Here is a 25732-nt window from a genome sequence, read left to right as displayed (position 1 = left end):
TGGAATCAATAGAAGCCTTGAAGCATACTCCAAACCTCAGCAAGTATGGCTGTATAAATCTACCAAAGATTTGGAAGACAGTCATCCTAAGACCAAATTAATACCTGCTTTCTCTCTTTTTTTTTTTTTCCCTTCCAACTTAGATGGTGCCTAATTAGGACTTTAGTCTTCGTGTTGCATGCTACAATTGCTCATACTAGTCCCACTGTTGCACCGGATTGCGGTTGTCTCGCTACTGTAACAAACTTTGTTTGTGTGATCTGAAGATGCTGGATAGAATACCAGCGAAATATTAGCAATTAAGTCAATAAATAGTTATTTTCTTATCAATCTGTGTTCGCATCTATACCGTTAAAATTCAGTCAACTATTCCTCCACTTTTCTCTAATCATGAATGAACATGGACAGTTGCTGGTCATCATCCATATATAATTCAAACTTACAAACCAACTTCTCATCCTCTTCAATCCATTTCTTGTTTAATGAACACAGATGATTCCTTCTCTATAATGCTTAATTCTCACCACATCCTTAAGTAACTTCTAGGAACAGCTCCTCATTTTCTTTTTTTTACCTTTTCTATCCTTTTGAAGAGCTCAGTGATATCCATCTGGTAGGCTTTTCTTTCTATTCAACAAACCCTGTAGATTACATTCTATCAGCCCATTCTTATAGTTGCATTCTGCATTCTGATACTATCTTTGTTAAGCTAATCAGAACTCCCTCTATGGCTTCCTCATCTCTCCAAAAGCTAGGTGACCAAATGTGCATATAATATGGTCAAGTACATACACACACACAAAAGCACATATTTTATTTTTTATAATTTATTATTATTATTGTTTATTATTTAGTCGGAAGAGAACATTTAGCAATATGCTCTCCCTCACACACACCATGTTACAATACCTATAGCACATTAGTGTTGCATGTGGGGAGGAAGGAAGAGGGAAAAATATATACAATACACACACATCCATATAATATATATGTGTGTTTGTGTGTAATAATATAATAATACACACACACATATACACAGTTAAACATTTTATTATATATTTGGTTAAAATTCATTTCTGAATACCATGTGCATTTTTTTACAGTTATACATAAAATAATGATAAAAAAACAACAATACTAACAGGAATGACAGCAACAGATAGCTATTTTAAAAGTTGTTTACAATTTATAATAAAAATAATATGTGACAGAAGGTTATATACATCAATAATGATATGTTTAATTTTCAATGAATAAGATTTCTCTTCTACCCAATGTTTGGAAAATTAAAGTCACCCATAATGATCATTAGTTTAGTACCCATAAGGCTAAATTGAAGATGCATTTCTTCGTCCCCTGCAACTGAGTTGCGAGGTCTGCAGCAACACTCCACCATATGTTTCATTCTGTTAACCTCCACTTCACACCAGATAGACTCAGACTCACTGCTATGTGGGACATTGTTACATCATTGTTTTCTTGTGTTTCTACCCTAACTGGATTAAGCCATGTGATACCATTAGTAGTACTCCTCCTCTCCTATCTCTTCTGTCATTCCTAAAAACAGTATACCCATTACACTTGATCCCACTTACCATATACCTGATTCTGATAGCCAGGTTTCACTAATTCTGATAATCTTAGGCCATATATGCAATAAAGCAACAAACTCAATTCCTTTGTTTCTGATGCTCCTGGCATTTGTGTATAGACATAATAAATTACCACCTAGACTATTCTTATAATTAGTTATGCAATCTATTTGGCCTTGTTGAAGAACTTTCTCTTGTCTCTCTCCACATACATAACCATATATCCTTTTATTTTTCATATATGAGAGTAACAGTTAGCAAAATTACATATGCCATAAATATTAAAGCAGTCGTAAAAAAAAAAAGTGAATACTTTCCTTTTATTTTAATAACTGCTCATGCAAAAATGAAATAAACCACAATAACAATCAATTAATGATAAACTTACCAGCCATCATGCAAACCATGCTTGCCTTATATACATTTGATAACGATCCCAGCTCACCTGCAGCAACAATTGCTTTTAAGCATGCATCTCCACAGGCATCTTTCATAAGTTTTACTTCATTATATAGTTCTGTGGATTACAAAAATCTACATTATAAACAGCAAGATCTATACCTAATATGAAACACAAAAGTATTTTACTTAAAGAAGACTTTTTAATACCTCCAGAGACAAATGTTTTTGTTACCACTCACTTATGGCCAGCCTGGTTGGCCGAGTGGTTAGCATATCTGCTCTCCAGCCAAAAGGCTGCGGGCTCGAATCCCGCTGCGGGCATGGATGTTTGTGATTGTCTGTGAAAGTACTCATAGTGATAGTCAGTGGTAGATGGCGTTGGTGTTAGATGATGATTCGAATCCAAGTGTGGGCATGGATGTTTGTGATTGTCTGTGAAAGTACTCGTGGTGGTAGTCAGTGGTAGATGGCATTGGTGTTAGATGATGAAGGTTGGTGGAGTAGTGAGATAAAGAGTTGTAGAGTAGATTCCCTCGATGAGTCTTTGGACTCCCTGGAGGTGTGATGTAATAATAAAATAATAATAATTATTATTTTTGGAAAGAGATCTATTCAAATTACATCTACAATGGAGAGAATGTTATGTTTATCTTATGCTGATCCAAGGTAATGAGTAAGCTGGATGCTGCATGATCTTTTTTGTTCCAGAACATGGGTTCTTCTTCCTCTTCAAAAAAGATCATGCAGCATCCAGCTTACTCAATATGCCAACCAGGCAGTTAACTTAAATGATGATTTTTGTCAATTCCTTGCCAATAATAATATCTTAAGAATATCCACTATGGTCCTATATGTGCTATACTTTCGAGATTGGGGCAAGAAAAATACTTTTTAAAGGAGACAATGTAGAACAGTTGCTAAAATGACAGCAAATAGAATTTAGAAAAATTAAAAGAATATAATCTGAAAAAATTCATTAATATTTTTACTGTTTACATCTTTAAAATGTTTCATACTGTCCTACTGTTCATTTAACTGCAATTTTCATCTGCAGTACAGCAGTGTTATTTTTATGTTAAGGATTTGAAAAGCTTTACAAAGGATAAGTGAGGAAATATGCAATGAAAATATGCAAGAAGTAATGGAATTAACAATAGATAATATGACCGAGGAAGAGATGTGGCATTTCTAGTGCATGATTGTGAGAATGAATATTAGTTGAAGGTAGAGAAAAATAAAGTAGAAGGTATGACAACTGAATTGAGGTGGGAGAATAGAGAGAATTGCAGACTTCAGACAAAGGCAGAAGTGAGAAAAAGAGAAGAGAGAGAGAGAGAGGGTGGAAAAATAGAATGGAGAGAAAGCAGGAGTTAGATAATAAATTGGGATGTCAAAGGGAAAGAGATGAAATGAGAGGAAGTTGAGAGAGAGACCAAAGGATGTCAGCTAAAGGGAAGATAATTGTGTATTTCATGGATATGATAGTGGAGTTGAGGAGAAGAGCAGTGATAATTATGACATAATAGCAAGATGTGCAGGAAGAAAGGTCTTGGGGTGACAGAAATACACAAACGATCAACTTGATTTCAATGGAAGGATGCAGGAATTTGGATAGGTTGCTGTTTTCTGAATGAGTGAGCATAATGGACAAGGAAACTAGAGTTTCCAGGAATATTATCATATGAACAGTGGCTTAGGACACATGAGATTATATGAAGAGTCTGAAAAGAGCAATGATTAGTTATTATTTTCTTGACCTTCATGGATACACAAGCCTCACTGTGGGAGGTCAACAATAGTCAATACAAAGTCTATTATACTACTCCTTTAAGCTCATCTACCAACTGACCGTTTGCAACTCACCAACTCTCCATGCAAATAACCTACTTCTTATCTTTTACTCATTAATTCCTTTTGTAGCTTCTAGGGATGGCTCCGTGTTCCTTCCCCTCATTCTATATGAAAATCTCCCTAGTGTTAATCCAATAATTATTAACCCTTCAACAGTCTGCATACCCTCAGTCCATCCTCATAATTTAACACTGTATAGTCCTGATATCATTTCTGTTATCCCTCTCTGTACCCTCTCCAAGATTACCTCATCCCCTTCAAATCCTGAGGACAAGACCTAAGCACAAAAATCCAGATGTGATTTCATCAAAGCTTTATACAATGGACAACTGCACTTTTATATCTCATGATTAATAGCCTCCTCAATACTGTGACCAATTCTCTGAATGTCTTCATAATCTTTGCAATATTTCCATCTACAATCACCTCAAGATCCCTCACTTCTTCCATTTCTTTCAATATAGCTATACTATACTATACCAAGTGAGTATGAAGTATCCCATCTGTGGATCTCAAATTTCAAAACCATACATTTAGTTGCATTAAACTGACATTTGTTGGCCGAATGGTTAGCGTGTCTGCTCTCCAACCAAGAGGCTGCATGTTCAAATTTTGGGCCTGGATGTTTGTGATTGTCCTACTAACTCTGTGTGGAAAGGGAATCTGTGACCCTAACACTTATTCTAGAAGACGACTTCGCTCCCAAAACCTGGTAAGGTACAGGAATAACTGTACAGCGTTTATGAATGTCAAATGTGAAAAAAAAAAAAAAAAAAAAATATATATATATATATATATATATATATATATATATATATATATATATATATATATATATATATAAAGGTTTAATGACTATTACCGAGAGAAAAGATGACAAGATATATTTAAAAAAAGATACTACTAGTTTACTAGTTTCGTTACATGAACATCCTCAGGTATTACAATCAAAGAAGTATATAAAAAATTACAGAGACTTAAAATTGTACTAACAGAACAAGTATAAAAAACAGTAGCGTGTCTGAAAAAAATGCAAGTATGAGTTCCAAACAAATTATATATATATATATATATATATATATATAATTTATTGTTATTCCCATTTATTTGCCTACCTTCCCAGTTTATTCAAATCCTGTTGAAGAGCCAAAACATCAGCACTATTACTAATAACCCTTTCAAATTTCACATCTTCAAACAACTGCATACTTCCCTGATACTGCTACCCCCACCCTTATATACAACATTTGGATATCTATCAGAAAGTCAATAGCTAATCCAATCCAATAATCTGATATCCACACCCATATGTTGCAACTAAAAAATCATTTGTAATGAAGCACCCTCTCAAATGTCTTTGCAAAATAAAAAAAATGACAGTGTATACCAGGGGTTCCCAACCTTTTTGTTTCCTAGAGTACATTCTAAAATACCAATAGGGCGACGGGCACCATCTATTTTTTCAAGCAAATTTTTTAAATTCTTTTGTTAAATTAATACATACAAAGTTTACATTATAATCAAATGTTTTATTACTTAAAAGTTTACATTATATAAAAATTTAAATATATATATGTAAGTTAGTGTGATCTTTGGCATTGCATTGCATTTCATTGGCCAGTGCTTCATAATTAGGAGAATATGATGATATTCCAGTTCTTAAACTGGAATGAACAACTTCGAATGTGCGTCTACTTTACATTGTATGCATTTAATACTCGTCATGTGTCATTAACGCATGCATCATATAGCATGCCATTAATTGTTGCGTGATTATTTCAAACTATATGGCACATGGTTGAACAGCGGCGGGCACACACAAATTGGTCGACGGGCACCATGGTGCCTGCGGGCATAGGGTTGGGAACCCCTGGTGTATACTATACCTTCATCCACTGCTCTTGTTACTCTGTTGTAAAAGATAATTACTAAAACAAGAGTGTACTTGTGACCATTAACTGTAGAAGAAATGCAAATAAGCCTATAGTTTGATACCACCATTCTACCAAATTATTATGCAATGACACTATCTTACCCTCTTCCCAAGGAACCTGTCCCACTGCAAGACTTTCATTAAATGGCCGAGATAATGGCACAGATCGTTCCCTTAAAATACGTGGTGAAATTCTGTATAGTCCACCTGCCTTACTGACATCTAGCATACTCAGTATTTGGAATACATCCTCTTCATTCACTTCCAACACTTCAATACTCCTTATCTCTCTAAGAATAAAGCCTGCTGTACCAGGATGGAACACTAAGAAAGTGTTCATTAAACAGCTCAACTATCATCTGCATTAGTCACCCAATTCCCATCTTCATCCAGCGAGGTAATCATTCCATTATACAGGTATCCCTTGCTTAACACGGGATTTGATTAACACGGCGAAATTAATTGCAGCAATCCTTTGATATACGTGGCAAGAGTTTTGATTAACGTGCCTTTAAATTTACCACACGAAAACATGCAAGCCTTGTGGCGTGAGCATGATGACATCATTCCTCCCACACAGCCGTGCTCCAAGAGCCTGAGTGCCAGTCAGTTACATCACTGCCAGCATTAAGAGTAAGTGTATTACAAGCTCCAGTTGTTCTGCTGTATGTATTTACAAATTAAGTTCTTCGTAAATTTTACAGTCCATTAATCATGTCGAAGAATAAGAGCAATCCCACAACCATGTCATTAAGTCAAAAAAAGAAAAGGAAAGTAATTACCTTAGATACAAAACTTGATATAATTAAAAGATTTAAATGTGGTGAAAGTAAAAGTAAGATCGGAAATGAATTTGGTTTTAACGAGTCTACAGTACGGACTATTTTATCCAAAGCTGGTGAGTATTGCGAGCAAGGTAAAGTTGCATCTACTTCTCAAAGCATGCAAAGCATGTGTAACCAGAGTGCTATAATGGTTGAAATGGAAGATCTGTTGATTATTTGGCTGGAAGACTGCAATCAAAAGAGAATTCCAATTAGTGCCTATAACATCATGGCCAATAACAGTTCTAAGCCTGTTTTCAAGACTTAAAGAGACTAAATATAAAGAAGACAATTCAAAATTCGCAGCTAGCAAAGGCCGGCTTGAAAATTTTAAATCTAGGGCTAGACTAAAGAATGCGAAAATAACAGGTGAACCTGCAAGTGCCAATGAAGATGCTGCATCCACATTTCCTGCTGAGCTGCAGAAAATTATCAAAGAAAATTATTACGATTACCGCAAATTTACAATGTAGATGAAACTGGCCTCTACTGGAAAAAAAATGCGCCATCTAGAACTTTTATATCAAAAAAAGAAGCAGCACATCCTGGCTATAAAGCAGGCATGGGCAACCTTTCCTAGCTTGGGGGCCAAATTATCATTTTATCTCCGAGTCAAGGGCCAACCAAATTATTACATAAAATAAATTAATATTAAATGAATTAAAACAAGTTGGTACTTTATATTTCATTTATTTATAATATAATGCTTTGGTATAAAGCTCTACATAAATTTTATAATATAATGAACGACATAATTTAATGTGAAGATTGGCCTTGTACTTCAACTATGAGACTATCAATATCGATGTTAATATTACTTAAGGATAATCACATAGAATTTTCGAGGTTTTTGTCCATTATTCTTGTCTGAATTTTTGATTTATTGTATTTCATCCTCGAAAAAAACTGTTCACACATATATGTGAGCCCTGCCGAAAAGACAAATGATTTTTCTTGACAAGGTAAATTTGTATATTTTTCTTCTACCAAATAAAATTTATAAAAATCCATCAAAGCAATGTTGGTAAATTGTAATTTTAGCACTAAATCCACCTGAAGCTCAATAAGTTGCATCTGTAAATTTTCTGGCACATTATTTACATCAGCATCCATCGGACGAGCAAATATAGCGAATGTGGAGTCTTTGTTTTTGAAGTCAGCAAACCTTGTATCAAATTGCTCTATTAGTGCCTTCAGTTCATCTCCATAACAATTATAAAGGATATTTTTATTAATACTAAAAATGATAACAATTTTTAGCTCTTATCTGACTTTCCAACAATCTTAGTTTATTACAAAAAGCTTTGACATGTCGATGCAGTTCATGAACCAATTGTCCTTGTTTTTGCAATTTAAAATTCAGTTCGTTTAGGTATCCGGTGACATCTATAAGGAATGCTAAATCACACACCCACTCAACATCTTTTACTTGGTTAATTGTGCTTCCTTTTATGTCCATAAAATCTGCAATGTCTTGTCTCAGATCATAAAATCATTTTAACATTTTACCTTTACTCAACCACCTCACTTCACCATAATAAGACACATCTTCATAATCCGAAAATAGGTCTGCCAAATACTCCTTAAATTGGCAGTGATTAAGTGCACGTGACTTAAAAAAGTTAATACTGGCTACTACAACTTCCATAACATTCGTGAATTTAATCGATTTTGCACATAGATTTTGTTGGTGGATAATGCAGTGAAAATTTGTTAAATTTTCCAGATGGATCTGTAGTTCGATTGCTCTTTCATGAACTATTCCAATAAATCCCTTCTGTGCACCAACCATTGCAGGGGCTCCATCAATGCATATGCTAGATAGTGAACTCCATTTAAGCCCAAATCTCTCGAAGACCGTGTTGACTGTTTCAAATATATCTTCACCAGTAGTTGTTCCTTTTAATGGCCGAAGCGCCAATAATTCTTCTGTGATGTTGAAATCCGCATCAACTCCTCGAATAAATATTGCTAGTTGTGCTGTATCAGAGGCATCAGTGTTGTCATTCCAAAGAAATTGAAAATGCTTCCAATCTAGCAATCTTCTCCTTTAAACTTTTTTTGATATCATCAGCCATAATTTCTATCCGTCGGACAACATTATGTCTCGACAAACAAATATTCTCGAAGTCTTTTTTCTTTTCAGGACATATTATACTTGCAACATCCAGCAAACATTCTTTGATAAATTCTCTTTCACCAAATGACTTAGAATGCTTAGCAATTTTTTCGCTTACCACAAAGCTGGCTTTGACAATGCTGTGGTGCTGCGTTCTTTGCTTGTTGAACATTTGCTGCTAGGTATCCAAGTTCTTCTTCAACTTCTGTATTTCATCTTTTCGTAGTTGTCCATCAATTTTGGGGTGATCTGCATGTCTTGAAGTTAAGTGTCTCTTCAAGTTGTATTCTTTGTTGACGGATATGGATTCGTTGCACAGCAAACATATAGGCAAAACTTTTATTCAGAATAAAATAACAATCCTCCAAAAAGTAGATGCAGAGAATCAACGATTCTCTGCATCTACTTTTCTTTTTTTTGCAATAACCCCTGACATTGTCCCAAATTTATAAGTGATATTCAGAACTGTCAAACAAAACTGTCTTCTACACCGCAGGCACCGAACAGAACACAACATCAACGCAGGCACCGAACAGAACATAACATCAATGCAGGCACTGAACAAAGCACAACACCAATGCAAGTACCGAACTGACACGTTGTAACATGTTCACACACACTGCTAGTCAAAGTGAGAAAGAGACCTTGGTTGGAGAAAACATAGTGTGTTTTGCGCAAGTCATATGATGTCAGCTTAATGTGAGTTAGTAGAATACACCATGTTTTCTCCCACCATGAATCAGACAAACTTTGCTGAAATAGATTAGGGCCGGATCTGGCCTGCGGGCTACCCATATGTGCTATAAAGTATCAAAAGATCGCTTAACCGTTATGCTTGGAGGAAATGCTAATGAAGATTTTAAATTGAAGCTGCTGCTTGTCTATCGAACTCAGAACCCAAGGACATTAAAAGGATGTAACAAGAACTCTTTATCTGTAATTTGGCAGGCGAATCAGAAAGCTTGGGTTACCCAAAGTCTATTCGAAGATTGGTTTAAGTGTTATTTTTTCCCGGCAGCTGAAGCTTATTGCAAGAGAAATAACTTAGCTTTCAAAGCTCTTTTGCTTTTAGATAACGTGCCTGGTCATACAAATTCTCTTAATGATCTGTGTGAGAATGTGAAAGTTTTATTTTTCCCACCAAATACAACATCGTTGCTACAACCTATGGACATGGGCATCATTGCAACTTTCAAAGCCTATTTTCTTAAAAAGACATTCTTAAAGGCAGTGGAAACAACAATAGGAGAAAATGCAATTACGCTCCAAGAATTTTGGAAACAATTTAGCATTAAATACGCAATTGAAAACAATCATGACTCGTGGAAGTAAGTGTCATCTAGCTGCAAAAAAGCTGTTAGGAAAACCTTTTGTCAGAATGCGCTAATGACTTAGGTTGTTTTCAAAATCCTGTGAACAACATGGTCGAAGAAATCGTTGCAATTGGTGAAGACCTTGGTTTTGATGGTGTTGATGCAGAAGATGTTAAAGAATTAGTGGAATTAAATTCAAAAGATTTCAGTGACAATGATCTTCTTGAAATTGAACAACAATGCACATATGAAGACAACGAACAAATGGAATGTGAAGATGAGGTTCCAAAAGATATAACAGTCAAAGAACTGAATGGAATATTTCGCAGTTTAGAATCATTTAAACAGCAAGTAATGCATATGGATTCAAATGTTAATCGAAGAATGCTTATTTACCGAGGTCTGGAGAGTCATTTTGATTGTTATTGTAGAATTTATGCTGATAAGAAAAACTTAAACTGTTCCAAAGACTATTGATAATTTCTTTCGATAAAAAAAATTGCAGTAAAATAGTAGGTACAAGTTTATTAAACATTTACTTTGCATTGATTTTTTATCTTTCCTAAAAGAGTACCATATAAAATGAACTATTAATATAGTAATCGATCATGGATGAATTGTACTTTTTACCATTGATTATTATATTTGATTAATGCGATTTTGATATACGCGGTAACATCAAAGGATTAATTAACCACGTTAATCTAGGGATACCTGTAATTTTTCTTCCTACTCGCCACATAGTGAAAAAACTTCTTAGAATTCTCCTCAGATTGAGCACCAGGCTCCTCTCATATTCTAAATTTTTCTCTCCTTACAATACTAGTCAATTTCTTAGCCTGAGCCCTGTATTCCTCATGCAACTGTTCTCCTCTCTTTATGTCTTTCAAAAGTTAAATGAATCTCCCAGAATGAGTCTGTCGACTCCATGGAGGGTGTAATAATAATAATCCCTTTTTCATGTGCAATTCCTCCTTTATTTCTCTTGTCATCCATTTTACCAAAAACTGCTTTATCTTTTTCACTAAAGATATACAATGTCAATATTTTGTCTTAAATATCTCCCATGAACTACTGACCTCTCTTCCCTCAAATTCTTTCACCCATTGTACTGCTGTAAGCTGGTTTTTCTATGACAGTTGCCTGCATTATAATTCTGCATAAATTCTTTCTGTTTTGATACCTACACATGCCGACTCATTCTCTAGGGGGGGGGGTATGTCTAGCTCGCCTCCACGTAGTACACCCTGGGTAATGCTAAATGAGCTAGAGCGACTGCTGGCAGCCACATATCTTAATGATCTCCTGGCTATAGATACATGAAATCACAAACTATACAATCACTAAATGGTTCTTTTAAGAATCACAAGAAAAGAAAGCTGGGTGCTAATTTCCAGATTTGTCAACTCAACATTGAAGGAATCAGCTTTGCTGAAGACCAATCTCTCTCAAATATTCTTCAAGAAAATGATATATACATATCTGTCATTCAAGAGAGACACACACAGACAATGAACAATAATTGAAAATCTAGATGAAGAATTGCAGGGTATGATATACTAGGAGCTACAGATCACAAAGCTCATGGCTGTGCAACTTATGTATGCAATAATATAGATGCTCACTTAATATCAACACCTTAATCAGAATATATGCACTATCATAGCGAGAATTGAAGATCTCACAGTGGTTAACATTTACAAGCTTACCCTGGTAGAATGGCCACCTGGAGTAATTCCCATGTTTCCACATCCTACTATTTGCATAGGGGATTTTAACAGCCATCCCTGTGGAATTACAATAATAATGATGGAAATAGTGAAGCATTAACAAACTGGGCTGAGAAAAACAATTTGAGCTTAATATTTAATGCAAAGGACAAAAGAACAACAACTTTAAGGCTGCAGCATGGAAGAGAGAATACAACCCAGACCTCTGCTTTGTTACCCAAAATTTGCAAAATCAGCTGCTAATCACAAGATGAGTCCTTGAAGATTTTTCAAACAGCCAACATCACCCAGTATTGGTAGAAGTAGGAATACTAATACCAATAATATGGTCCATTCCACAACCAAGATGGAATTTTAGGAAAGCAAACTGGCAGGATTTTTCACAAGAACTGGATAAAATCATAAGATGGATACCACCTGAGTGTGAAAACTACAACAGATTCATTGGAGCAGTCATATCAACAGCAAAGAAGTATATTCTAAGGGGTTTCCAAAAAGAATATATACCTGACTGGAATAAAGACTGTGAAGAGCTATACCAAGTGTATTTGGCTAGAAACCTGAAAAGAAAAATTGGCACCAGACTTAAACAAGTATATCCTTCCCAAGAAAAATCCAAATTTTGAGCTCATTATGAATGAGCTCGTTATGAATTATCAAAATCCAAATTATGAGATGACATAGAAGCTCAATCCAAGGATTGAGCTTCTATGTCATCTATGGAAAAGTTTAAATAGGATACACTTAGGACATGGTATCTGTGCAGACAACTTACACAAGTGGGGAAGATCACCTATACCCCAATGTGACTGTGGGGCCATAAACCAAACCATCCAGCACATTGTGGAGAGTTGCAGCATAAGAGCCTAAGAGACTTTTTTGAGGTAGATCTTTCGGCTCTTGAATGGCTAGCTAAATTAGATTTAAAATTTTAGTGACTTTTTTTTTACCAGTTATTTGTATATGTACATTACCTGTCTCATCTATATAGTCTGCACAAATATGTATTTACAGCGCCAGCACCTAGTCTTTTTCTTGTGTGTGCGATTAATGTTCGGCGCCTTTCCAAAAAAGTTTTTTTTTTTGAATAAGGTGTGAATAAAATGAACAGGAAATGAAAACCGCTTTACAGTATAATATTAACTACGGATTAGTCCTGCTTATACAATTTTTTTTTACATGGTACTCAACAATTAATCATAAGTTGATTTATGATACATCAAAAAATAAAGAACTATTTTAGGAATATTTTTGTAAATTTTAATCAAAAACAGTGATATAATCGAGTCCAGGATACAATTTCAGAATTTATTTGTTCGTTTCCGGGAAGATCTGAAGGGGCCCGAACAGAAGACGACGTATATGCATAATTATATGTACCATTCTGTACCATTCGTTTTTCGTTTAAACTCTTATCTCATATTTTTTGACATCTTTTAGGCACCTTTTCTTCTGAGTCGTCTGTGTATATTGCACACCTCGCACACAAACCATCAGTCGGCCCTGTGTATTTATATATTTTGATGTCATGTGTCTCTTTTTATTATATATTCTTTTCTGGTAATTAGCTTACGGAATTAAAAATGCATATAAAGTATATTAATTAAAGGCAACTTTAATGAATAACTTCTATATTTTGGCAACGTCACGTTGCCATCTTCAGGAACATAAAAATATGGTATGTGCACGTAGGCACTAACAAAAGCAAATGAGGAAGAAAGCAAGAAAAACGTAGTCGGCACTTGAAAAAATACGAAAACCTGATAAAGAATTCTACTTCCTTACCACAGCCACCACTCAGCACTGTAGTCAACCTCTCGTCCGTAGTTTTAAAGCCTGAAGCACTCACCGCACTTTCACATGGCCACAATTTCGCCCTAGCTCCTAAAAGAATACCTGCCGAGGAAATCATGATCCAAATAGAACGTGGGATTTGCAACCTTCCTAACCATATCGCCAACAACGTCAGACTGGATGTAGCCGGTGTTCTCACCAAAGCAAAACCTCCAAAAATGAACTTATCCAAAGACGAATATGCAGCCCTACTAGAAATGAAGAAAAACAAAAAAATAGTAATCACCAAAGCAGATAAGGGAAATGCCACTGTGGTGCTCAATCAAAAGGACTGCAAAGGTAAGCTTAATGCTTTAGTACTAGACCGTACTACTTACCTCCCTATTGAATATAATCCTACCAGCTCTCAGATTAGAACTCTCCACAGACTCCTTAAGAAAGTCACTTCTTGGCCTGTGGAAGTCACTAACAAACTAAAACCTTATAACTCTAGACACCCCCCCCCCCGATTATATGGACTCCCAAAAATACATAAACAAAATGTGCCATTACATCCCATAGTGGATGGCATTGATTCCCCCACATATAAATTAGCCAAACATTTAGCCAAAACGCTCACACACTATACTGGCAACACACCATCACACATAAAAAACTCAGCCCACTTTAAAGCCAGTATAGAAAACCTCTCACTTCAACACACTGAAATAATGGTCAGTTTTGACGTCTCCTCCCTATTCACTAATGTCCCACTCAAAGAAACCCTAGAGCTCATCCAAGCCAAGTTTCCTCCCAATATCTCAGCCCTATTTCAGTTCACAATGAACTTAGGCTATTTCGTTTGGCAAGGAAAATTCTACAAACAGATAGAGGGAACATCCATGGGTTCACCACTTTCCCCACCCTTCGCCAATTTCTTTATGGAGACCTTTGAAGAGAAAGCCTTAAACTCCGTCCCACAAAAACCCTCTATTTGGCTTCGATACGTGGATGATGTGTTCACTATTTGGCCACATGGCTGAGATACACTCCACTCCTTCCTAACACACTTAAACAACCAACACCCCAGAGTCCAGTTCACCTTAGAAAAAGAGGAAAACAATACCCTATCCTTCCTAGACACTTTAATCACTCGCCAGCTTGATGGATCTTTGGTTTTCTCTGTTTACAGAAACCCCACCCATACTGGCAGATACATTCACCAGCAATCCCCCCTCCTCACAACAATACGGGGTTATAAAAACACTATATAATAGGGCAAAATTAATCTGCTCAGATGACAAGGTCCTAACCACTGAACTAAACCACATCCTCAAGACTTTCTTAGCCAATGGCTATAACCCCAAAAAATCCAAAAAATACTAAATCCAGTAAACAACCCCCCCCCTCTACAATTAGACCCTCTAAAAGGATCTAATATTGCTGACTAAATGACTAAAAAGTAAGGCCTTGTATAGGAAATTTCTAGAATTGAAAATTGTGGAAGAAATTGCTATTGTATTGAAATTTTGTTAAGAGTTAAGGACAGTAATAAGGACTCTAAGTCGTGAGTTAAATTTTGTGAAATAGCCTGCTGAGTTATGTGTGTGTTAAGTTAGAGTTAGCATACGTGAAGATTTAGAGTGTGTGATATGATTTAATGTCTGAGTTAAAATATAATACGGTATGCACAAGTCTGTTTTAATGTATGAATAATTTATAGGAATAATTAGTGCATTAGTCAAATTGCTTAAAGAAGAAATTGTAAAGCTAGGTTGATTAATTTGAATCCAAGCTACTATTGCTGAAAAGTATAGAGCCTGATAGAGTTTTTTTTTAATGTTCAGCATTAACTTTTTTGTACTTTCAATTGGAATGAATAAATTGTTTTGTTTGTCAAGTAATTTGCCTGAGTCCTGCATACTAATGCACTGCTCATAAAAATCGAACCTGTATGATCTAAGGGGATAGTTTACCACGATTGTAGAATTGAGTTTTACGTTGTTTGATAGAGTATTGAGAGTTAGAAGTATTTCAATGCTAAGTGAAGTGTTTTTTCTTTAGGAAGGATATTTAAATCTTATCCGAGACTCCTGACGGCACAGTCAAAATAAAAAAATAAATTTTCAGAAGTCGAAATTGAAGAAATACGCTTGCTGTTATAACAAAGGAATTTGGCTCTAACCCGAGGCAAGTTCCCAAGTTATAAAATTATGAGTAATTTTATAACTTGGGAATAGCATAGATACAACCTTGAATAGCATAGATACAACCTTGAGAAAGGGGGAGGGTCAAAAGATTAAGAGTAAGGATTAAGAATAAGTAACTAGATCAAGCAACAGATTATATACTCAGAGTTGCAACTGTTAAGGTTGAAGTAAAGTTAAGTTTAAGTATAGTAAAATAAAGAGTATATAACAATGGCACAGACAACAAAGATTTAATATAAAAGCATAAAATTTAACACACTAGTATCAAAGAGAAGGAAATATATGTGGAATTATAAGGCAGGTGATTATAACAGTTTTAGATATCAATTTGGGGCAGTTCCATGGAGGGAGGAATTGGAAGGGTGAGATATCATTAGTGCTTGTGAAATTGTGAAGGAATATTTGTTTAGCAGCAATAGTAGCATTGTGTTAGCAGCACTGTGTCCTCTTCTCCACAAGTAAATAAGAGGATACGATTTATGTAAAGTGGATGATAAACAATATCAAACAGGAACTGCAGGTTAAAAAAAGGTTATGGAGGAGATATAAGGAGAGGAGTGGGGAGCAGATGCATGAACAACATAAGACCCATGCCAGGAGTATGACCAGTATGGTAAAGAAGGCAAAACTGGAATATGAGAAGATGTTGGCCCTGATATCCAAAGAAAATCGTCAAGATTTTTTTCGTTATGTGGCCAGTAGAGGAGAAATGATTGTGGAAGAAGGACATTGTTGGATAAATATGAGAATAGAGTGACTGATGCAGAGGACATAGTGGAGGTGGCAGAACAAGAGATCATCCCCAGATGATCTCTTGTTCTGCTACCTCCAGCCAATTGCTGAAACATTTCCCTTACATTAATCCTACAAAAAACCTTGGGTAACCTAAATGTTTCAGTGGGTTTATCTTGTCTTGCTGGAAGTGTTTCTGTATTATCCCATCTTTTGAAACAAAACAATCAACTTTTGCAATACACAATACCCATGTTGAGGCCTCTGGATAATAAACAAATAAAGTGTTCAATGAACTCTTTATTGGATTATTTCATTCTGGAGAAGTAAGTTTTAATACTAGAGGGATAGGGCAAGTTCGAGGTTTAGAGGTGCAAGAGGAGAATGTGTTTCAAATACTGAGCACTCTGGATGTCAATAAGGCTATGGGACTGGATGGAATTTTGCTGTGGGTTTTGAGAGAATGTGCTAAAGAACTGACACCTCTTTTGATTTAATCTTGGGGGGCCAAGCACTCAAGATTTAACTTTGGGGAGGGAAATGAGTTGAGTAGTCGATTTTGAGAATACGTACTACACATTGCATACGACCTATTATTGAGCATCTGCAGAAATCGCCAATACATGATACCAGTGATTTCCTCCGGCCCGGCTCAGGCAAACAAAGTAGTGCTTGGTCCACCCGAGCACTACTCTGTTTGCCTTGCGTTCACAGTGGCTGTGATTCCCAAGAGCTATAGGGTAATTCCACTTTATGTGACCACTAATTCATAAGTAGTACAGAAATAGAAGACACGACACAACATAAATAAAAAAAAATAATATTTGAATTAGGAAAAGATTTGTGGAAAATTTTCTAGTGTTTTTCCTTTTTCTTTGGAGGAGCTGGGCCCCTTGTCCCCCCCCCTATATTTCAGTAGGGAAATACCTCTGTAATTTTCACATTCAGTTTTATCTCCCTTTTTATATATGGGTACTATGAGAGCACTTTACAGCATTCTTTCTTCCATTTCTAAGCTTCTTCAACAACCTCCAGAACATTTTGACACCTTCTTGATATTTATGTTCTATGTTCTTGCCAAAGTCCTCCCATGAATTTTGTTTAGCTAGTTTTACACAGTGCTTAGCTTTCTTACATTTGTCTCTGTATTCTCTAAAAGCACAAGCTGACTTATTTGCCAGGAACTTTTGATATGCTTTCTTCTTTTCCTTCACTGCCTCTTTAACTTCCTGTGTCCACCATGGAGATCTGATTTTTCTGTCCTTGCAGACAACCTCACCACATGCTTCTCTAGCTGAATCAATCAGGGTTTTCTTCAAGGCTTGCCACTGAATCTCCAAGGTTTGGTTCCTGTTCTCAAACTCTTTCATTTTTTCTTCAATAAGATTTGTGTATTTTAGTCTACAGTTCACATCTGAGAGCTGCTCAACTTTTATTCGCTTTAAAATTTTCTTACAAGTTCTTCTTTTCAATATGAAATTAAATTTTATTCTGCTCAAGAATAAATGGTGATCACTTCCAATTTCAAATCCTCTGTACACTATAGTGTCCTGCACCAGAGAGAAAACATCACTATCAACAATAACATAGTCAATGAGACTTTTCTTATTGCTTGCCTCTTCTCTCCATTTGAATTTGTGAACATTTTTATGTTGGAACATGGTGTTAGTAGTAACCAGTCCATGTCCTGAGCAGAAATCCAACAGGTGTTTGCCATTATTATTAGCTTTGCTCTTTTCTCCAAATTTTCCCAAAATATTTTTGTATGTCTGACAATCATTTTCTACTCTGCTATTTAGATCTTCAACAAGGACCAACTTTTCCTTTTTCATTGTGTCAGTTGCTTTCTCTAAAGCCTCAAAAAATTCCTCCACTTCAACCCTAGTAGAACCTTCTATGGGACCATAGGCACAAATAAGTCTCATTGTCCAATTCCCCATTCTGATATTTGCCCACATCATTCTACTTGATACTGCCTACCATTCAAGAAGATTAGCCTCATATTTATTCCTAATACTATGGCTGCTGCTCCTTTTCCTTGATTGTCATTGCCTGAATATAACATTTTGTATTTATTGCTCAGAAAGATCTCACCACTTTCTGCCTTTTTTGTTTCAGTCACTCCTATTATATCGATCTGGTATGACTTGAAAAAGTTCCATGTTTAATCTCTATGGTATTTATTTATTTCATAATCTCTATAGATTATGAAATAAATAAATAAAAAATACAAAAATTGCTAAAAAGAGAAAATCTAGCCCACCCACTTATCGTTTAGCCATAAATCTATATTGAGAATGGTCATGAGACATGACTGAAACTTCTGCATCCACTTAAAAAACGTATATGGATTTTTTTTTCCCTTTTTGTCTTCTAACTTATGTCTCTATCTTTTATCATAAACTATACCGCAGTATATTGACATATGTGCATGGACTTCTGGATATCAGATAGTTACTGCTCCATCAAATTCAACTGTGTTGCAACAAAAAAAAAAAACACTAGTATTTGGTGATAACTAAACAAAAGAATAAAAAAAATCACTAGCCTACCTTTCCATTTTCCAGTTAGAGCATAAAACCTATTAATAACAATATCAATTTCAGAAGCCCCATTTTGCACAGAATCTCTGATCTCCTCTAATCTGGTCTTAAGGCAATACTGGCCACTTGGGAATCCTGCAGCTACAGCAGCAACAGGAATATCAATTTTCAGCATTTTCAAAGCTTTCACACATTCAGATACTCTTGCTGGATATACACAAACTGCTCCAACAGTAATTCCTGCAAAAGAAAAAGATGCAGGTTTAGAAAAGCAAGATTATAAGGATCACTATTGTTTCAGATTGACATGAGAACATAAAGTTCATGACACATGTCTTTTGCTATCCAGTTCTTATTTACATTTTACATCAAGGATAACAATATTGATATAAGAAAGAAATACAAAATTTATGTTAAGAAGATCAGTTTTGCAAATTAGCCTTCATATTCAAAATACTCTTGCTTATTAATATCAATGAAGCAGGATTATTAATTAAGCAGATATTAAATGTAAATGTGAATTAAACAATTTAATGAAATACATATTAGTATGGATAGAAATGATACAAGTTTATAAGTACAGCACAGCATAAATGTAAACAGGTTTTCATGAAGGTGTATTTGCTCTAGCCCTCTGATTGATTCATTGTCAACTCAATTAACTTATCAATAGTAAGTCTTTCATCTACATCTATTTCACCTTTGTCACTTTCATTGTTTTATCAAGATTCAGAGCAATATCATTTTAATGTCAGTGTGATGAACAATAGATATTTCTTTATCGATGTTCATCCACATTGCCATATTTTCATATCCAAGAAACTTCTTGCTCCTTTAATTCATTAAATACTATAAAGTCATTGCCAACATTTTCATCAGAAGAATTATTAAACTTCAAGATAGACTCCATCTTATGCCAGCATTTCTTTGGTGTTGATGCTTCTACTTTCTCACAGGCACTAGTAAGAAATGAAAATTCTTCTTTCATGTTAAATTCTAAATGTCACTACAGGTTTTCCAACATTTACAAAGATTTCATGAAAGTGAATGATACTCAACTGTCTGACCACAGATATGAGAACCTCGGCTGGCAATGTGCCAAGAAGAGTCAATTCATGTTGAAGGGGAGAAAGGAATAAGGTGATATACGAAGTTGCCACCAACATGCAAAATCACATACTTTATATGTAAAATTTTCCAACTGTTGTACAAGTGAAATAGTTACCACTTTAAAAACAAGAATTTTCATAAAAGAAAAGCTAATTTTCCGATGTATAATACTAAACACTCATCCCATGAAGCGCATTGATTACCCTATTAATGGAATGGATTCGCCTTCTTCTGACATGTGCAGAAGTGTCAAGGGGTCTCACATCTGTGGTCGCACACTAATAGCATGCAATGTTGCTTGGTCTTGGATAAGAGATGTACAAATTGGTGGTAAATACACTATATCAGCATTTTTCTTAAACAAATGTTTGGCTCTGTAGTTAACTGAACAGTTATCCAGAGTAAGAAAAATTTTACAATCTTCCAGCAAGCCTACAGATGTGTAGTGTGCTTGGATTTCAGGTACAAAAGAACTTTTCAAACTATAACTTGGTAGTGCTAGGGTCGCTGAAGCACGTGGCGGGTGACTTGAGCTGTGTTAGGGAAAAGTGTTTTTAAACAGTGTATAGTGCAAATTCTTTTGTGAATTGTGCTGCATTTTTTTCTCAGTAACACAAGTGTTCTTTAGTGGTTCTGCTTTTTTGGAGTTTCGTTGTTATATATTGTGTTATTTTTGGGTTACCGAGAAGGCGAGGTGACAGTCGGCAGCATTTGCGGTGGAAGAGAAGTTTTCACTACCTAGTATAGTTGAATATAGCGTTAGATTTATATATATATGTTTATATTTAGCATTTATATATATATATATATATATATATATATCTGTGATACAGTGTTCATATATACTTTTAGTGATTAATTTAGTAGTTACTTGGCAGTAAGGAATGATGGCGGACACAGCTGCAAACACAAATGGCATGTCACCAAGTCCTCCACCATTTAAGAACTCTATTATATGTAACATAATAAAGGACTTTGTGGCATGCAGCATTTGTGGCATGTATGTTTCCTGGGAGTTGGATATGCGGCAGGTGAGAGAAGGAGGAGTGCGATATGTGCAAAATGCAGACAGTGGGAGGAAATCAATGAATTAGATATTTCGATAATGGACCTAGTTGCTTCAGGGATGGGAAATGAATGTTGGGAGACAAGTAGTGTGATAGGAGAGAATGATGAGCGAAGTTTGAATGAGAAAATAAGAGTCGGGAGTATGGAAGGCTTGAATGACTGTGAAGTTTACAGAGATGGTTTTGATTGGGTAAATGAATGGTAAGTAAGAGTGACTAACTTGCAGAGAGGGATAGATGAGCTGAAAGAGGAGGTGAAATGTTTTGTGAACAAGATGAAAAGTATGAAAGATGAGATTAGGAGAATGGAAGAGATGTATGCAAGGCGAATCAGAGTAGGAGAAGTTTTGGGAATGATAGAAGAGGAGAGAATAGAAGCAGTAGGAGAGAGAAAGAATGAGAGAGAGGTTTGAGAATGATAGAAGAGGAGAGTATAGAAGCAGTAGGAGAGAGTGAAGGAAACAGAGGTTTGGGAATGATAGTAGAGAGTATAGAAACAGTAGAAGAGGGGAAATGATAGAAAAGGAGAGAATGGGAACATTATATAAGAGAGATATAGGAATGGTAGAATAGGAACAGTGGAAGAGAGGGAATGAGAGAGAGTTATGGGAATGACAAAAGAGGAGAGAATAGGATAACTGGAAGAGAGGGAATGAGAGAGAGAGATATGGGAATGATAGAAGAGGAGAGAATAAAAACAGTGGAAGAGAGGGAATGAGAGAGAGTTATGGGAATGATAGAAGAGGAGAGAATATGATAACTGGAAGAGAGGGAATGAGAGAGAGTTATGGGAATGATAGAAGAGGAGAGAATAGGATAACTGGAAGAGAGGGAATGAGAGAGAGATATGGGAATGATAGAAGAGGAGAGAATAGGATAACTGGAAGAGAGGGAATGAGAGAGAGTTATGGGAATGATAGAAGAGGAGAGAATGGAAACAGTAGGAGAGAGGGAATGAGAAGAATGCGAGGGGGTACTGTAACCAGGGATAGAGTGATGTCAGGAAGGTAAGTAGAGAACACAGAGAGAAAGTTTTAGAGGAGAGAGAGAGAGAGTGAGAGATGAATGGGAGCAATTGAGGAACAGGGTGGTAAGAGGTGTAATGTATGGGGACTTGTGATCCGTGGTGTACAAGATAGGATGTGTGAGGAGTGTTTGCCTGGAGGAACGATAGAAAGTGTGGCTATGGCAGTTAAGAAGGGTGAAAGGGTGGATGAGACGATTGTGATGGTAGAAACATGTGACTTGAGAGGTAATGTAAATTGGGCAGCAAGAGATATGAGATTCTTGCTTGAGGTAGTATGAAAGAAGACACAGAGAGGTAAGATAGTGAAGAGCTGAGCAGAAGAGCAGTAATATTGAATAACATAATAGCTAGAATGTGTCAGAAGAGAGGATTGGAATATGTGGATGCTTGGAGGGCATTTGAGGACAGAGAGGAATTGTATACGAGAGATCGCTTGCATTTGAATGAGGAACGATGTAGGCATCTGGAGAGATTGCTGTTCTGAATGAGTCAGTGTGTCAATGCAGAGAAACTAGAATGCCCAAGCAGGGGGTGGCTTCTTGTGGGAAAGCATACTTGGGAGAAGGGGGACGACATCAGGTAACACTGAGCCCAGTGGAGTCTAGAGGGGATAATGCTGGGTATAGAAATAGTGGCATTTTTATGCTTCATACTAATGCCAGGAGTATCCGGAATAAAGGAATAGCATCAGCCTGGCCAAAGATTAATGGGATCACTGAGACATGGTAGAACAAAGAGAATATAATAACAGGAATAAGAGTAGCAGGGTACAGCATTTTTCGACAGGATAGGAAGGGGAAAGTGTCGTGGTGGAGTATTGCTTATGATAAGTGACGACTTATGTCCTCTAAGAGTGGAGGCTTTAGAAGGCAGTGGCACTAATGATTTTGAAAGCATATGGTGTGAGGGAGAGATAGGATATTTAGTGGAGTGTTGCTACAAACCAAGGAGCACAGGTCGTGGGGACTAGGAGATGTTTAGACAGTTGAGCTTGGCAAGTGCAAGAAGAATGATTGTTATGGGAAATTTTAACCAACAGCAGTATAAATTGGGGAAAGGAAGATGCATGTAGTAATGGAATGGAATTTCTAGAATTCTTGAGGGACAAATGTCTTAGGCAACAAGAAGTTCAAGAGTTTTGCATTTGGTCATAGCATCAGAAGAGATGATAATAACTGAGATGACATCTCTCCCACCAGTTGGAGAGAGTGAAGTGACCATGTGATTTTGACTTGGAAGATGAATAGACATGCAGGAGTATCAAAGAGACAGGAACATATGTGGAATTATAAGGCAGGTGATTATAATAGTCTTAGACATCAACTTGGGGAAGTTTCATGGAGGGAGGAATTGGAAGGCCGGGTTATCATTAGTGCTTGGGAAATTGTGAAGGAATATTTGTTAGCAGCAATAGTAAGCTGTGTTTCACAAGTGAAGAAGAGGACACAATTTGGTGGATGAATTTGCCTTCCTTAACATAGTGACTACTATGTTAAGGAAGGCAAAAGTGGAATATGAGAAGAGATTTGCCCTAAGATCCAAAGAAAATCCTAGGGAATTTTTTAGCCATGTGGCCAGTAAGAGGAGAAATGATTGTGGAAGAATAACATTGTGGGATAAAAATGGGAATAGAGGTGACTGATGCAGTAGACATAGTGGAATTGTTCAATGAACACCAATAAAGTTCGAGGATTAGAGGTGCAGGCAGCGTGTTTCAAATACTGAGTACTCTGGATGTCAGTAAAGCTGTGGGACTGGATGGTGTTTCACCACAAGTTCTGAGAGAATATGCTAAAGAACTGATAGCTCCTTTGACCTGGCTTTTCAATGAAAGTCTGGCTGCAGGAAAGGTGCCCAGGAATGGAAGGAAGATAGGATAGTGCCATTGCATAAGGGTGGTAGCAAACTAGAAGTGTCTAATTATAGGCCAGTTTGTGTGTCATCAGTAGTTGTTAAGATCTTGGAGAAATTAGTTAGGGATCATATACAACATTGGGCAGATGAGAGTAATGTTATCTGTGAGAGTCAACATGGATTTGTGAAGGGATGCTCTTGTTTTAGTAATATGCTAGCCTTTTATAATAAAGTTACAAGAGCAGTAGATGAGGGAAAGGCATATACTGCCATTTTCTTGGATTTAGCAAAGGCATTTGAGGGTTCCACATCTTTTCCCAATGGCTTTAACAGACCTTTAAGGTCCACAATCTTCCAAGCATGCTTGGATTTCATAACCGAAGTACAAAAATAGGATGGTCACCCCTATGCCTCTAAGTATTCCTGGCTGTAATCCCTGTGTGTTCATAGGGTCGGTTTGCTTGCTTGCAGGATGAAAAACCCAGATAAACTGGCAGAAAAAACCCTGCTGTCCAAGCCCAAGACCAGCTAACTTGGCTATGGCTGAGGAAGATCCTTAAGCTCCTCACGTCTCCAATGGGAATTGACCCTAGGACACTCCTTCCCCAGGCATATGGTTGCGAAGTGCACAGCCACTAGGCTAACCGCGCAGACGAGGGTTCCACATGATAAGCTGATATTTAAGTTGCAGCACATGCGTTTGGATGTCAGGTTGGGGTCAACTGGATTCAAGATTGGCTGTCCGATAGGTATCAGAGAGTTGTGTATGGTGGGGCAGTTTCAAGGGAGGCAAAGGGTTACAAGTGGGATCCCACAGGGCTCAATACTGGGACCTATATTGTTTAACCTTTATATCAATGAAATTGTCAGTGGATTGCAGGGGAATATTCAGTTGTCTGCAGATGATGTGAAGCTGGGAAGGGTTATAAGTAATGGTGCAGATGTGGTAGTCCTGCAGGAGGATTTGAATAAGTTAGACAGATGGGCAAATGAATGGGGGTTCGGTTTAATGCAGCAAAATGTACGGTCTTGAGGTTTGGGACACATCAATGGGACGTGCATGCTCTAATGGAGGAAGTAGGGGGAGACAAGAGATCTGGGGTTGATGACTGATAGAAACCTGAAATTTAGGGGACATATTGCAAAGGTGGTGAAGGTAACAGAGGATTGCTGCAATAATGAGAAGGCCGCTGACCTGCAGAGATAAAAGAGTTATCATTCCACTCCAAGACCCTGATCAGACCACACTTAGACTATTGTTCTCAGATTTGGTCCCCAGGATTTGAAGGGGATAAATTAACTGTGGAAAGGGTACAAAGGCAAATAACAAAGACAGTTTCAGGACTGTACAATGTTAGTTATGAGGATTGGCTGAGGGAATGTGGACTGTAGAGTTTGATGGATAGAAGGAGTGGTGATATGATTGAGACTTTTAAACCATTGAGATGTTGTTACAGGGTTGACACTGGGAAGTTCTTTCGCTTGGTTGAACAGTGGGAAGGAGTGATGACAAGGGGCCATTCCTGGAAGTTACGAAAGGAAACTGAGCAAGAGGGTGAGGAGTGGTTGCTTTGTGTGGAGGGTGATTGAACTGTGGAATGCATTGCCTGATAGAGTGGTGAGAGCGAGAACGGTCAATAAGTTTAAGGAGT

The 25732-nt window shown here is 36.7% G+C and overlaps 1 protein-coding gene across 1 annotated transcript in view; it reads right to left on the bottom strand.

Annotated features, from left to right (window-relative positions):
* Dera (deoxyribose-phosphate aldolase) overlaps positions 1–25732 on the bottom strand; it is a 113193-nt gene that overhangs the window by 38936 nt on the left and 48525 nt on the right. Inside the window, exons 4-5 of the mRNA XM_090412825.1 lie at positions 19032–19262; positions 1981–2109 (exon numbers count right to left, since the gene is read on the bottom strand). Coding sequence (XP_090268951.1) covers positions 1981–2109; positions 19032–19262 — 360 coding nt within the window. The remainder of the gene's footprint in view (positions 1–1980; positions 2110–19031; positions 19263–25732) is intronic.

Source organism: Typopeltis vanoorti, chromosome 23, assembly GCF_054136105.1.
Source record: "Typopeltis vanoorti isolate ZY-2024b chromosome 23, IOZ_Tvanoo_1.0, whole genome shotgun sequence".
Classification (NCBI taxonomy): domain Eukaryota; kingdom Metazoa; phylum Arthropoda; class Arachnida; order Uropygi; family Thelyphonidae; genus Typopeltis; species Typopeltis vanoorti.
Note: the sequence above shows the minus strand (reverse complement) of the source record. Positions and strands in the feature narration are given on the sequence as shown.